Here is a 16,586-nt window from a genome sequence, read left to right as displayed (position 1 = left end):
GGAAGACTGGGGAGAAGGAAATGCCAAAATGCCTGAAGTCCAGTGTCAAGTACCCACAGTCAGTGATGGTGTGGGGTGCCATGTCAGCTGCTGGTGTTGGTCCACTGTGTTTCATCAAGGGCAGGGTCAATGCAGCTAGCTATCAGGAGATTTTGGAGCACTTCATGCTTCCATCGGCTGAAATGCTTTATGGAGATGAAGATTTCATTTTTCAGCACTACCTGGCACCTGCTCACAGTGCCAAAACCACTGGTAAATGGTTTACTGACCATGGTATTACTGTGCTCAATTGGCCTGCCAACTCTCCTGACCTGAACCCCATAGAGAATCTGTGGGATATTGTGAAGAGAAAGTTGAGAGACGCAAGACCCAACACTCTGGATGAGCTTAAGGCCGCTATTGAAGCATCCTGGGCCTCCATAACATCTCAGCAGTGTCACAGGCTGATTGCCTCCATGCCACGCCGCATTGAAGCAGTCATTTCTGCCAAAGGATTCCCGACCAAGTATTGAGTGCATAACTGAACATTATTATTTGATGGTTTTTTTGTTTGGTATTAAAAAACACTTTTATTTGATTGGTCGGGTGAAATATGCTAATTTATTGAGACAGGTTTTTTGGGTTATCAGGAGTTGTATGCCAAAATCATCAGTATTAAAACAATAAAAGACCTGACAAATTTCAGTTGGTGGATAATGAATCTATAGTATATGAAAGTTTAATTGTAATCATTACATTATGGTAAATAATGAAATTTAACACTATATGCTAATTTTTTGAGAAGGACCTGTATTTGATGAGCCCAAGCCCAGTGCCCTGCCTCCTCATAGGGATTGTGATTGTGCTATTAATTTGATTCCTGGTAGTAAGTTTCCTAAGGGCCGACTTTTCAATTTATCTGTGCCAGAACACGCCGCTATGCGGAGCTATATAAAGGAGTCCTTGGAGAAAGGGCATATTCGCCCGTCGTCGTCACCGTTGGGAGCAGGGTTCTTTTTTGTGGCCAAGAAGGATGGTTCTCTGAGACCTTGTATAGATTACCGCCTTCTTAATAAAATCACGGTCAAATTTCAGTACCCTTTGCCTCTATTGTCTGATTTGTTTGCTCGGATTAGGGGGGCTAGTTGGTTTACCAAGATAGATCTTCGAGGAGCGTATAATCTTGTGCGTATTAAGCAGGGCGATGAATGGAAATCCGCATTTAATACGCCCGAGGGCCATTTTGAGTATCTGGTGATGCCATTCGGGCTTTCTAATGCGCCATCTGTGTTCCAGTCCTTTATGCATGACATCTTCCGAAAATATCTGGATAGATTCATGATAGTATATTTGGATGATATTTTGGTCTTTTCGGATGATTGGGAGTCTCATGTGAAGCAGGTCAGAATGGTGTTCCAAGTCCTTCGTGCTAATTCCTTGTTTGTGAAGGGGTCTAAGTGTCTCTTCGGAGTTCAGAAGGTTTCCTTTTTGGGCTTCATGTTTTCCCCTTCTACTATCGAGATGGATCCAGTTAAAGTCCAGGCCATTTATGATTGGACTCAGCCTACATCTGTAAAGAGCCTTCAGAAATTCCTGGGCTTTGCGAATTTTTACAGTCGCTTTATCGCTAATTTTTCTAGTGTTGTCAAACCACTGACTGATTTGACCAAGAAAGGTGCGGATGTGGTGAACTGGTCCTCTGCGGCCGTTGAGGCGTTTCAGGAGCTGAAACGTCGTTTTTCTTTGGCTCCTGTGTTGTGTCAGCCTGATGTTTCGCTCCCTTTTCAGGTCGAGGTTGATGCTTCTGAGATTGGAGCAGGGGCTGTTTTGTCTCAGAGAAGTTCTGATGGCTCTGTGATGAAGCCATGTGCTTTCTTTTCTAGAAAGTTTTCGCCTTCTAAGGCCAAATTCAAAATGTCCCAAGTGTACGCTCGATAATGCAGATATCCTACATATGTTCTGGACGTGTCCCTGTATACAAATATTCTGGATTATGGTTCTCAACTTAATATATATGGCCACAGAGCAGGATATTCCCAGAGATCCTATTGTCTGTGTGCTTGGATATGTTGAGGAGGCGGGAGGAGATGATCATTCACAAATAGCTGTTGCCAGAATGCTTTTTACTGCTAGAAAATTAATAGCATATCACTGGATCTCAGATAAAGTTCCCACGAGGAAGGAGTATGTAAATAAGCTAAACCTCATACTATGCAGAGAGAAGGCCATTTATCTTAAACGGGGTAGACCAGCAGTGTTTGAGAAAATTTGGGCAGGATGGTTGAATGTTCCAGGCTTACCGTCTGTAAGTTTATTCTCGTGATACCATGTTTATATCACCCTGAAAGTGATTTAGTTGTACTCCATGACTGGTGCCTTGGGATATGTGCCTTATCTATGTCTGTATTTTTCTTGTGATATATTTTATCATTGGACCAGGGTTGGGGGGGGGGGGGGGGGGAGTTGTTGGGAATGGGAAAAGACTGTGGGGTATTTTGGAAAAAATTCTGTTATGTTCTGAAAACTTTAATAAAAAATATCTGATTTAAAAAAAAGAAAGTTTTCGCCTGCTGAGCGTAATTATGATGTTGGCAATCGGGAGTTGTTGGCCATGAAGTGGGCATTCGAGGAGTGGCGACATTGGCTTGAGGGCGCCAAGCATCGCGTGGTGGTCTTGACGGATCACAAGAATCTGACTTATCTCGAGTCTGCCAAGCGGTTGAACCCTAGACAGGCTCGATGGTCACGGTTTTTCTCCCGTTTCGATTTCGTGGTTTCATACCTTCCGGGTTCTAAGAATGTGAAGGCTGATGCCCTTTCAAGGAGTTTTGTGCCTGATTCTCCGGGAGTTTCTGAGCCGGCTGGTATTCTCAAAGAGGGGGTGATTTTGTCTGCCATCTCCCCTGATTTGCGGCGGGTTCTGCAGGAGTTTCAGGCGGATAGACCTGACCGCTGTCCTGCAGAGAGACTGTTTGTCCCTGATAGATGAACTAGTAGAGTTCTCTCTGAGGTTCATTGTTCGGTGTTGGCTGGTCATCCTGGAATTTTTGGTACCAGAGATTTGGTGGCTAGGTCCTTTTGGTGGCCTTCCTTGTCCCGGGATGTGAGTGCTTTTGTGCAGTCCTGTGGGACTTGTGCTCGGGCGAAGCCCTGCTGTTCTCGTGCCAGTGGGTTACTTTTACCCTTGCCGGTCCCGAAGAGGCCCTGGACGCATGTTTCCATGGATTTTATTTCAGATCTCCCTGTCTCTCAAAGGATGTCAGTCATCTGGGTGGTTTGTGATCGCTTCTCTAAGATGGTTCATTTGGTACCCTTGCCTAAGTTGCCTTCATCCTCTGATTTGGTTCCGTTGTTTTTCCAGCATGTGGTTCGTTTGCATGGCATTCCGGAGAACATTGTGTCGGACAGAGGTTCCCAGTTTGTTTCGAGGTTTTGGCGGTCCTTTTGTGCTAAGATGGGCATTGATTTGTCTTTTTCTTCTTCTTTCCATCCTCAGACAAATGGCCAAACTGAACGAACCAATCAGACTTTGGAGACCCATCTGAGATGCTTTGTCTCTGCTGATCAGGATGATTGGGTGACCTTCTTGCCATTGGCTGAGTTCGCCCTTAATAATCGGGCCAGTTCGGCTACTTTGGTTTCACCTTTTTATTGTAATTCTGGTTTCCATCCTCGTTTCTCTTCAGGGCAGGTTGAGCCTTCGGACTATCCTGGTGTGGATTCTGTGGTGGACAGGTTGCAGCAAATTTGGACTCATGTAGTGGACAATTTGACATTGTCACAGGGGAAGGCTCAACGTTTCGCTAACCGCCGTCGCCGTGTTGGTCCTCGACTTCGTGTTGGGGATCTGGTTTGGCTGTCATCTCGTTATGTTCCTATGAAGGTTTCTTCTCCTAAGTTTAAGCCTCGTTATATTGGGCCTTATAAGATTTCTGAAATCCTCAATCCTGTGTCATTTCGTTTGGCCCTTCCTGCTTCTTTTGCCATCCATAATGTGTTCCATAGGTTGTTGTTGCAGAGATATGTGGCGCCTATGGTTCCTTCCGTTGACCCTCCTGCTCCAGTGTTGGTCGAGGGAGAATTGGAGTATGTGGTGGAGAAGATTTTAGATTCTCGTATCTCGAGACGGAAACTTCAGTATCTGGTCAAATGGAAGGGCTATGGTCAGGAAGATAATTCCTGGGTTCTTGCCTCCGATGTCCATGCTGCCGATTTGGTTCGTGCCTTTCATTTGGCTCGTCCTAATCGGCCGGGGGGTTCTGGTGAGGGTTCGGTGACCCCTCCTCAAGGGGGGGGGTACTGTTGTGAACTCTGTTCTTCGAGCTCCCTCCTGTGGTCAGGAATGGTATTTCTGTGAGTTCTGTCCGTGGGTCCTCTCTGGTGGCTGAAAGTGGAGCTGCTGGTCTGGAGGTGGCTTCCTCAGCTGCATCGTTTAGGACTGGGCTGGTTCCCCTATTTAACTCTGCTCAGATCGTTACCTGATGCCAGTTGTCAATGTATCCGTACTGGTTCAGATCTCACTTGGATCTCCTGATGACCTGTCTACTTCAGCAGAAGCTAAGTCCCTGTTAAGCTCATTTGTTGTTCATTTGTGTGCTGAATGTATTTCTGAGTACATGCTAAGTTTTGTCCAGCTGGCTATCATGATATTGTCTCGCTAGCTGGAAGCTCTGGGTTGCAGAGTGGCACCTACCTTTTCTGTGGCCTCCCTGCTAACACTCTTGCGCCTCTCCAGTCCATCCTTAACTCTGCAGCCCTAATAATTCATTTCTATCCTCGCTACTCCTCCGCTTCTCCCCTCTGCACATCTCTTCATTGGCTCCCAATTCCTCAGCATATCCAGTGCAAATTACTAATACTGATCTACAAAAAATCAATCCATGACCTGTCTCCTCAGTATGTCTCCAAACAAATCTCCCAATAACTTCCCTCACGCAATCTCCGGTCCTCCCAAGACCTCCTTCTCTCCTTCACACTTGTTTGCTCCTCACTCATTCACCTCCAAGACTTCTCCCAAATATCCCCCCATCCTCTGGAATTCTGTGCCCCAACACGTCCGATTATCCACCACATTCAAATCCTTCAGATGAAACTTGAAAACCCACCTCTTCAATAAAGCTTACAGCCTGAAATGACCCCACTATTAGTTCTTTTACTGTAAGCGATATCTGTACTTTCTATGAAACCCCTCCTCATGTACAGCACCATGGAGTCAATGTGCAATATACACTCACCGGCCACTTTATTAGGTACACCTGTCCAACTTCTTGTTAACACTTAATTTCTAATCAGCCAATCACATGGCGGCAACTCAGTGCATTTAGGCATGTAGACATGGTCAAGACAATCTCCTGCAGTTCAAACCGAGCATCAGTATGGGGAAGAAAGGTGATTTGAGTGCCTTTGAACGTGGCATGGTTGTTGGTGCCAGAAGGGCTGGTCTGAGTATTTCAGAAACTGCTGATCTACTGGGATTTTCACGCACAACCATCTCTAGGGTTTACAGAGAATGGTCCGAAAAAGAAAAAAAATCCAGTGAGCGGCAGTTCTGTGGGCGGAAATGCCTTGTTGATGCCAGAGGTCAGAGGAGAATGGGCAGACTGGTTCGAGCTGATAGAAAGGCAACAGTGACTCAAATCGCCACCCGTTACAACCAAGGTAGGCCTAAGAGCATCTCTGAACGCACAGTGCGTCGAACTTTGAGGCAGATGGGCTACAGCAGCAGAAGACCACACCGGGTACCACTCCTTTCAGCTAAGAACAGGAAACTGAGGCTACAATTTGTACAAGCTCATCGAAATTGGACAGTAGAAGATTGGAAAAACGTTGCTTGGTCTGATGAGTCTCGATTTCTGCTGCGACATTCGGATGGTAGGGTCAGAATTTGGCGTAAACAACATGAAAGCATGGATCCATCCTGCCTTGTATGGAGCATCTTTGGGATGTGCAGCCGACAAATCTGCGGCAACTGTGTGATGCCATCATGTCAATATGGACCAAAATCTCTGAGGAATGCTTCCAGCACCTTGTTGAATCTATGCCACGAAGAATTGAGGCAGTTCTGAAGGCAAAAGGGGGTCCAACCCGTTACTAGCATGGTGTACCTAATAAAGTGGCCGGTGAGTGTATATATATATATATATATATATATATATATATATATATATATATATATATATATATATATAGCATCGTGATTACTCGCTAATCCTGCTCCCTGCACAGTAGCTCCGCCCCCCACATCACCACACATAATCCCGCCCAGCATCCCCATTACCACACACAATCCCACCCCCCACATCACCACACATAATCCCGCCCCCCACACCACATAATCCCGCCCCCCAACCACATCACCACAATCCCGCCCCCCCACCACATTACCACACATAATCCCGCCACCCCAACACATTACCACACATAATCCCGCCACCCCAACACATTACCACACATAATCCCGCCACCCCAACACATCACCACACATAATCCCACCCCCACATCACCACATAATCCCGCCCCCACATCACCGCACAAAATCCCGCCCCTTCACCACATCACCACACCTAATCCCGCCCCCCAACCACATTACCACACATAATCCCGCCCCCCACCACATTACCACACATAATCCCACCCCCCACCACATCACCGCACATAATCCCGCCCATTCACCACACAATCTCGGGACGAGATCTGAATCTGAGCATGCGCCGCCCCCAGCGGCCATTTTCCCGGAGGCCACCGCATCGCAGCAATGGAGCTGCCGGTGCCTCCGGGCTTTGAAAAGATGCCGGAAGAGCCCCAACTCTGCACTAAGATACGCCGCCCCACAGCACAGAGGCCCGACGCTGCACAAAGAGGAGCCACCGCCGCTCACCAGCACAGAAACCCCACGCTGCCACAATGAGGTAATAGGGGGATACTCCACTCACACTTTCCTGTGAGACGCCCCCTCTCTTCGTCATCGGGACCACTCCCCCCCACCCACCATATACACATTGGTCTGCACCCGGCGTACAAGACTACGCCCGGCGTATAAGACGACCCCCGACTATTAAGATTTTCAGGGGTTAAAAAGTCGTCTTATACGCCGGAAAATAGGGTACTTCAGAACCATTTTTTTTTATTTTCACAAGTGTAAAAACAGAAATGTAACCATAAATGTTGTTGTGCAATTTCTCCTGAATACGCCGATACCCCATATGTGGGGGTAAACCACTGTTTGGGCGCACCGCAGAGCTTGGAAGAGAAGGAGCGCCGTTTGACTTTTTCAATGTAGAATTGGCTGGAATTGAGATCGGACACCATGTCACGTTTAGAGAGCCCCTGATGTGCCTAAACAGTGGATACGCTGCACAAGTGACACCATTTTGGAAACTAGACCCCTTAAGGAACTTATCTAGATGTTTGGTGAGCACTTTAATCCCTCAAGTGCTTCACAGAAATTTATAAACTAGAGCTGTGAAAATAAAAAATCCTTTTTTGTTTCCTCAAAAATGATTTTTATCCTGCAATTTTTTATTTTCTCAAGGGTAACAGGAGACATTGGACCCCAAAATCTGTTGACCAGTTTGTCCTGAGTACACTGATACCCCATATGTGGGGGGGGGGGGCACTGTTTGGGCACCTATCGGGGCTCGGAAGGGAAGGAGCGCCGCTTGGAATGCAGACTTTGATGGGATGGTCTGCGGGCGTCATGTTGCATTTGCAGAGCTCCTGATGTACCTAAACAGTAGAAACCCCCCACAAGTGACCCCATTTTGGAAACTAGACCCCCCAAAGAGCTTATCTAGATGTGTGTTGAGCACAATGAACCCCCAACTGCTTCACAGAAGTTTATAATGCAGAGTCATGAAAATAAAAATAATTTTTTTTTTCCATAAAAAAGATTTTTTAGCCCCCATATTTTTATTTTAACAAGAGAAATTGGACCCCAAAAGTTGTTGTCCAATTTGTCCTGAGTACACCGATACCCCATGTGTGGGGGGGGGGGGCACTGTTTGGGCGCATGGCAGAGCTCGGAAGGGAAGGAGTGCCATTTTGGAATGCAGACTTTGATAGAATGGTCTGCGGGCATTATGTTGCGTTTGCAGAGACCCTGATGTACCTAAACAGTAGAAACCCCCCACAAGTGACCCCATTTTGGAAACTAGATCCCCCAAGGAACTTATCTAGATGTGTGGTGAGAAATTTGAAAGCCCAAGTGCTTCACAGAAGTTTATAATGTAGAGTTGTGAAAATAAAAAATATATTTTTTTCCACGAAAAAGATTTTTTAGCCCCCACGTTTTTATTTTCACAAGGGTAACAGGAGAAATTGGACCCCAAAAGTTGTTGTCCAATTTATCCCGAGTACGCTGATGCCCCATATGTGGGGGAAAACCACTGTTTGGGCGCACAGCAGAGCTCGGAAGGGAGGGAGCACCATTTGACTTTTTGAGCGCAAAATTGGCTGTGGCGTTTAGAGACCCCCTGATGTACCTAAACAGTGGAAACCCCCCAAATCTAACTCCAACCCTAACCCCAACACACCCCTAACCCTAATGCCAACCCGATCCAAAATCCTAATCACAACCCTAAGGATAATCACAACCCTAACAAAACAACCCAAAACAACCATAACCCTAATCAGAACCCTAAATCCAACACACCCCTAATCCTAATCTCAACCCTAACCTCAAACCTAACCCTAATCCCAATACACCCCTAATCCCATATGTAACCCTAATTGCCAACCCTAATCCAAACCCTAATCCCAACTCTAACCCTAACTTTAGCCGCAACCCTAGTCCTAACTTTAGCCCCAACCCTAGCCCTAACTTTAGCCCCAACCCTAACCCTAAATTTAGCCCCAACCCTAACCCTAAATTTAGCCCCAACCCTAACCCTAAATTTAGCCCCAACCCTAACCCTAAATTTAGCCCCAACCCTAATCCTAAATTTAGCCCCAACCCTAACCCTAAATTTAGCCCCAACTCCTCTAGCTGCCGGCCAGCAGATCATGGCGGGCGCACTGTGCATGCGCCCGCCATTTTCTTACCGAAGGAAGAAGCCGGCGGCCAGGATAGGACACAGGAGGACCCAGGGACACCGGTAAGTATGATAGGGTCCCCGAATCCCCCTATTTCTCTGTCCTCTGATGTGCGATCACATCAGAGGACAGAGAATTACACATCGCTTTTATTTTTTTTTTGCGGTCGCCGGTAAACAGTTAATTACCGACGATCATGTTCTTTGGGGTCTCAGCTACCCCCGGCAGCCGAGACCCCAAAGATCTTCCGGGTGCCAGCCGGCGGGCGCACTGCGCATGCCATTTTTTGGCCGGAAGATGGCGGCGCCCATCGGGAACCACGAGGAGCACCGGGGGAGACAGGTGAGTATCGGGGGGCGATCGGGGACCCCATTTCTCTGTCCTCTGATGTGCGATCACATCGGGGGACAGAGAAATTAAATGGGAAATCGCGGGGGGTTTTTGCGATCGCCGGTAAACGGTTAATTACCAGCGATCGCAACTCGGGGGTTGGTAAAAAAAAACCCCGAATCATGTTCTCTGGGGTCTCGGCTACCCCCGGTAACCGAGACCCCAGGGAAAATCCGACTCTGGGGGGCGCTATTCACTTTTTCCACAGCGCCGTTAATTAACGGCGCTGTGGTTTAAGTACCCTTAACTGCCGCCGTCAAAAGGCGTATCGGTGGTCATTAAGGGGTTAAAAGCAAGACCTCATTAAATGCAAATTGTACCTGAAGCATTTCAGAATCACTCCCATGGCGCCAGAAAGGGCAAGCACAGATAAAGGTTGGGATGTGGGGATTACGGAGAACGGGGGTGGGTAATTGGATGTTTTATGGGGTTTGCGGACTCAGAAATTATTATTTTATATTTCTGACAGGGCAGCGTTTGAACGTAGTGTATCTCTCTTCTCTCCCAGAACAACTGCCATATTTACTAATACACTGTGTTCCAAATTATTATGCAAATTGGATTTAAGTGTCAAAGATTTAATTGTTTTGTTTTTCAAATAAACTCATGGATGGTATTGTGTCTCAGGGCTCAATGGATCAATGAAATCAATCTTAAACACATGTGATAATTGGTTTTCCAGGTGATTCTAATTAGAGGAAAACTACTTAAAAATGATGTTCCACATTATTAAGCAGGTCACAGTTTTCAAGTAACATGGGAAAGAAAAAGGATCTCTCTGCTGCTGAAAAGCATCAAATAGTGCAATGCCTTGGTGAAGGGATGAAAACATTAGAAATTTCCCGAAAACTTAAGCGTGATCATCATACTGTTAAGAGATTTGTGGCTGTATCTGAGCACAGATGTGTTTGTGCTGATAAAGGCATAATGAGGAAGATTTCTGCCAGGCAAGTTCATCGGATTAAGAGAGCAGCTGCTAAAAAGGCTTTACAAAGCAGCAAACAGATATTTGAAGCTGCTGGTGCCTCTGGAGTCCCTCGAACCTCAAGGTGTAGGCTCCTTCAAAGGCTTGCTGTGGTGCATAAACCTACTATTCAGCCACCCCTAAGCAGTGTTCACAAGCAGAAATGGTTGTATTGGGCCCACACATAAATGAAGACTAATTTCCAAACAGTCTTGTTTACTGATAAGTGTTGAGCAACCCTGGATGGTCCAAATGGATGGAGTAGTGGATGGTTGGTGGATGGCCACCATGTCCCAACAAGGCTGCAACGTCAGCAGGGAGGTGGGGGAGTCATGTTTTGGGCCGGAATCATGGAGAAGCAGCTGGTAGGGCCCTTTAAGGTTCCTGAAGGTGTGAAAATGACCTCTGCAAAGTATATAGAGTTTCTGACTGACAACTTTCCTCCATGGCATAAAAAGCAGAAACGTGCCTTCAGGAGCAAAATCATCTTCATGTATGACAATGAATACCTCTGAGTAATTGGCTGCTATGGGCATAAAAGGAGATAAACTCATGGTGTGGCCACCATCTTCCCCTGACCTCAACCCTATAGAGAACCTTTTAAGGATCATCAAGCCAAAGATCTATGAGGGTGGGAGGCCGTTCACATCAAAACAGCAGCTCTGGGAGGCTATTCTGACTTCAAAAAGAAAATACTCTTTCAAAGAAATACAAGCAGAAACTCTCCAAAAACTTACAAGTTCAATGGATGCAAGAATTGTGAAGGTGATATCAAAGAACGCTCCTATGTTACCATGTAACTTGGCCTGTTAGGATGTTTTGGCATTAAATAGCTTTTTTGCTCAGTGAATGTGACCTCCTAATGCGCAAATTCCACAAATGAGCACTTTCAGTTCTTTAAAACATATCAAATGTTTAGAAATTCGACTGTGCATAATAATTTGGAACAGTGCATTTTGAGTTTTTATTCATTTTGGAGATTATACTGTTATCATTGGGAGGTTTCTTCAATAAAATTCGATGTATACTCTAAAGGGTGATGACTTTTATTAGACTGACTGTCATTTACACCGACCATTTAGGAAGATCCGATAAAAATGTAATTTGCATAATAATTTGGAACATAGTGTATTTGGGGCTTTTGATCACTGTGATAGGGTCTATCACAGTAATCAAAGCCAGCAGCCAATGAAAAAATTCTCATTGGTTGCCAGGTGCAGGCAGGCAAAACTTGGCGAGCGTACTGCACATACACCCGCCATTTTCTTTCTGCCCGAGGAAGGAGGGGGGCTGGGGGACTACTGATCCGATACATAAAGTAGCGTGGGGTGCTCAGGGGACCCCATTTCTCTCTCCTCTGATGTGTGATCACATCAGTCGAGAGAGAAATTAAATGCAAAATCTGACTTTTTTTATTTTATTGTGGTCGCCATTATACCATTAATAACGGCAATCGCAAAGCAGGGGTTGGTAAAAACCGACCCGAATCATGTTCTCTGGGGTCTCAGCTACCCCCAGTAGCCGAGACCCTGAGAAATTACAACTCTGGGGTTCGCTATACCCATATTCCTCAGCACCCATATTCCTCAGCACCGTTAAAAAGCGACGCTGAGGCATAAGTACCCTAAACGCCATTAAAAAGCGTATTGTCGGTCGTTAAGGGATTAAGTATTTAAGGGCATGAAAATTCAAAGTTGGAAAATTGTGAAATTTTCACCAAATGTCCATTTTTTTTCACAAATAAACACAAGTCATACCGAAGACATTTTACCAATATTACGAAGTACAATATGTCATGAGAAAAACGATCTCAGAATCACCGGGACCAGTTGAAGATTTCCAGAGTTATTACCGTATATACTCGAGTATAAGCCGACCCGAGTATAAGCCGACCCCCTAATTTTGCCACAAAAAACTGGGAAAACTTAATGACTCGAGTATAAGCCTAGGGTGAAAAATGCAGCAGCTACCGGTAAATTTCAAAAGTAAAAATAGATACCAATAAAAGTAAAATTAATTGAGACATCAGTAGTTTAAGTGTTTTTGAATATCCATATTGAATCAGGAGCCCCATATAATCCTCCATAAAGTTTGATGGGCCCCATTAGATGCTCCATATTAAAATATGCCCCATATAATCATGCATAAAGGGTAATAAGGGCCCCATAAGATGCTCCATAGAGATATTTGCCCTATATAGTGCTGCACAAGCGTTATGGCCCCATACAGATGCTCCGCACAGCCACTTGCTCCTTATAGTGCTGCACAAGTGTTATGGCCTAATACAGATGCTCCGCACAGCTACTTGCCCCTTATAGTGCTGCACAAGTGTTATGGCCCCATACAGATGCTCCGTACAGCCACTTGCCCCTTATAGTGCTGCACAAGCGTTATGGCCCCATACAGATGCTCCGTACAGCCACTTGCTCCTTATAGTGCTGCACAAGCGTTATGGCCACATAAGATGCTCCGCACAGCCACTTGCTCCTTATAGTGTTGCACAAGCGATATGGCCCCATACAGATGCTCCGCACAGCCACTTGCCCCATATAGTGCTGCACAAGTGTTATGGCCCCATACAGATGCTCCGCACAGCCACTTGCCCCATATAGTGCTGCACAAGTGTTATGGCCCCATACAGATGCTCCGCACAGCCACTTGCCCCATATAGTGCTGCACAAGCGTTATGGCCCCATACAGATGCTCCGTACAGCCACTTGCCCCTTATAGTGCTGCACAAGCGTTATGGCCACATAAGATGCTCCGCACAGCCACTTGCTCCTTATAGTGTTGCTCAAGCGATATGGCCCCATACAGATGCTCTGCACAGCCACTTGCCCCATATAGTGCTGCACAAGTGTTATGGCCCCATACAGATGCTTTGCACAGCCACTTGCCCCATATAGTGCTGCACAAGTGTTATGGCCCCATACAGATGCTCCGCACAGCCACTTGCCCCATATAGTGCTGCACAAGTGTTATGGCCCCATACAGATGCTCTGCAGAGCTACTTGCCCCTTATAGTGCTGCACAAGTGTTATGGCCCCATACAGATGCTCCGCACAGCCACTTGCCCCATTTGCTTTTGCTGCCATAAAAAAAAAAAAAATCACATACCTCTCCGTCGCTCAGGACCCCGGCACTTTTACCTGCTCCTCGTGCGGCTCCGTCTTCGGCACTGACGTTCAGCAGAGGGCGCGCACTGACTACGTCACCGCGCCCTCTGACCTGAGCGTCACTGCCAGAGGATGATGAAGACAGAGCCGCACTGGAACGAGGAGGGGTAAATATCGCGCAGCGCTGCGCTCCCCCTCCCCGTATACTACCTGCTCCTGGCGCTGCGTCCCTGCTTCTTCCCCGGCGCAGCATCTTCTTCCTGTATTGAGCGGTCACCGTTACCGCTCATACATTAATGAATATGCGGCTCCACCTCTATGGGAGGTGGAGCCGCATATTCATTTCTGTAATGAGCGGGACCATGTGACCGCTCAGTACAGGAAGAAGCTGCAGCGCTGGAAGAAGCAGGGATGTCCAGGGACCGCGCCGGGAGCAGGTAAGTATAATTACACAGCCCCCGCCCCCCCTCACCTGCTGACCCCCGGGTATGACTCGAGTATAAGCCGAGAGGGGGACTTTCAGCCCCAAAAAAATGGGCTGAAAATCTCATCTTATATTCGAGTATATACGGTACTTCATAAAGGGACAGTGGTCAGAATTGTAAAAATTGGCCCGGTCATTAACATGCAAACCACCTTTGGGGGTAAAGGGGTTAAGGATCTGGGCAGCTAAGGGTCAGCATCTTCTAATTCCAGGGGGTAGGATGGATCCACAAACCTGTAAGTTGTGGTCAAATATGGCATCACTCCATTAGAAGAATTTCCAATGACGAAAGTAATGGGGACAGTGGCAGAATGGTGACTACTTCATAAAAACCTATAAAGCAGTGACAGCCAGAGAATGAGAATAATCTGTGACTTCTCTGAAGTTAGTGGTTACTACTCACCTGGGCCTTTACCTGTAGGAATCTCCTCATTGCACCAGTCATCACCCCTCACATATGTCTCTGTAGTATTAATATGGGTCAGATCTTTACCCTGAAACAAATTTTGTAAAAGTCACAGACAGATGGAGAAGTCACAGCTATGATCAGTTCTAATCCTGCCATCTCCACCATTCTCATTACACAAGTATAAAACATATAATACTGGTGGATAAAACAAGACTGAGCATAAGACCTTCACAGACATCTACACATCATAGGGGAGATCTCATGACATCTTCTCTCCATCTACCTGATGATTCAGAGGAACATTGGGATCTTCTTGTTTACAGTCCTGTGGAAGAAGAGGACGGGGACATCTCTCTGGTGTTGTCCTCTTACGGGATAGAACTGGAGGAAACACATACAGGGACTCAATTCATTGTTTACATACAGATAATTATAGGCTGTGTGTATTTAGTCTTGTCTATTACCTCTTGATGTGAGGGGTTGGGGAACCTCCATCATGATGTCCTTGTAGAGATATTTGTGTCCTTCTAAATACTCCCACTCCTCCATGGAGAAATATACGGTGACGTCCTCACACCTTATAGGAACCTGACACATACAGTGATATCGTCATCCCCCGATCCCTTCATAGCATTATTGTATAAAGTCCCAGCATTCCCAGCAGTGTCACCTCTCCAGTCAGCAGCTCAATCATCTTGTAGGCGAGTTCTAGGATCTTCTGGTCATTGATATTCTCATGTATCAGGGGGTGAGGTGGAGGCCCCATGATTGGGCTCAGGGGTCTTCCCCATCCCTCAGACACAGGGGTCTGATAGCCCTCACTAGAGGTCTTCACTAATATGTAATCCTGTTTATGGACAGACACATGAATAAATCAAACACTAGACATTTCCAGAGTCCTCACCTCTCCAGTTCTGTCCATCTGTTATTCCCATAGATAAGGATGATGTAATGTGACGTCATCAGAATCTCTCACCTCTCCAGTAAGCCGGAAGAGGATCTCTAGGGTGAGGTGTAATATCCTCTCCGCCATCTTGTTTCTGTCCTCCTCATCCATCCTTGATGGAGCAATCAGAAAAATTCTCTTAAATAGAATATCTCCACTGAAAGAATACTATACTGTAGGGACCTGAATGAGAAGAAAATGACGATGTAACATCATAAAGGATCCTGTAATACAATTACTGGAGATAAAAAGGGGAAATATCAGGGGATGAAACGTACAGATTTTGTACTCAAGATCTCTGGATTGTTGAAAAATCCCTTTTTTCTACATCACGATGCCCGATTCTGTTGTCAATACCGACTGTCTCATCCATGTGGGTTAAACATTGAAAAAAAAAATAACAAAAGTGCCAGCACTTTGAGATTGATAATATAAAAGTGACTAGATGGTGGCCCGATTCTAACGCATCGGGTATTCTAGAACAGTTCTTGTTAAGGCCAGAAGTGGCAGGCCAAGAAAAACATCAGAAAGGCAGAGAAGAAGAATGGTGAGATCAGTCAAGGACAATCCTCAGACCACCTCCAGAGAGCTGCAGCATCAACTTGCTGCAGATGGTGTCACTGTGCATCGGTCAACTATACAACGCACTTTGCACAAGGAGAAGCTGTATGGGAGAGTGATGCGAAAGAAGCAGTTTCTGCAAGCACGCCACAAACAGAGTCGGCTGAGGTATGCAAAAGCACATTTGGAGAAGCCAATTTCTTTTTGGAAGAAGGTCCTGTGGACTGATGAAACCAAGATTGAGTTGTTTGGTAATACAAAAAGGCGTTATGCATGGCGGCAAAAAAACACAGTGCGTTGTATAGTTGACCGATGCACAGTGACACCATCTGCAGCAAGCTGATGCTGCAGCTCTCTGGAGGTGGTCTGAGGATTGTCCTTGACTGATCTCACCATTCTTCTTCTCTGCCTTTCTGATGTTTTTCTTGGCCTGCCACTTCTGGCCTTAACAAGAACTGTAACTGTGTTCTTCCATTTCCTTACTATGTTCCTCACAGTGGAAATTGACAGGTTAAATCTCTGAGACAGCTTTTTGTATCCTTCCCCTGAACAACTATGTTGAATAATCTTTGCTTTCAGATCATTTGACAGTTGTTTTGAGGAGCCCATGATGCCACTCTTCAGAGGAGATTCAAACAGGAGAACAACTTGCAAGTGGCCACTTTAAGTAGCTTTTCTCATGATTGCACACACCTAGCTATGATGTT

General features: G+C 46.0%; 1 protein-coding gene across 1 annotated transcript in view; it reads right to left on the bottom strand.

Moving 5' to 3' along the window:
- LOC143767479 (uncharacterized) overlaps positions 1 to 15,497 on the bottom strand; it is a 34,743-nt gene extending 19,246 nt beyond the window's left edge. The window contains exons 1-5 of the mRNA XM_077255858.1: positions 15,349 to 15,497; positions 15,043 to 15,219; positions 14,837 to 14,960; positions 14,656 to 14,753; positions 14,367 to 14,457 (exon numbers count right to left, since the gene is read on the bottom strand). Of these exons, the coding sequence (XP_077111973.1) occupies positions 14,367 to 14,457; positions 14,656 to 14,753; positions 14,837 to 14,960; positions 15,043 to 15,219; positions 15,349 to 15,429 (571 nt within the window). The 5' untranslated portion in view covers positions 15,430 to 15,497. The remainder of the gene's footprint in view (positions 1 to 14,366; positions 14,458 to 14,655; positions 14,754 to 14,836; positions 14,961 to 15,042; positions 15,220 to 15,348) is intronic.
- Between the last annotated feature and the right edge of the window lie 1,089 nt (positions 15,498 to 16,586).

The sequence above is a fragment of the Ranitomeya variabilis genome, chromosome 4 (genome assembly GCF_051348905.1).
Source record: "Ranitomeya variabilis isolate aRanVar5 chromosome 4, aRanVar5.hap1, whole genome shotgun sequence".
Lineage (NCBI taxonomy): Eukaryota > Metazoa > Chordata > Amphibia > Anura > Dendrobatidae > Ranitomeya > Ranitomeya variabilis.
The sequence above is the reverse complement of the archived record's forward strand: the minus strand, read 5'-3'. Positions and strand labels throughout refer to the sequence as shown.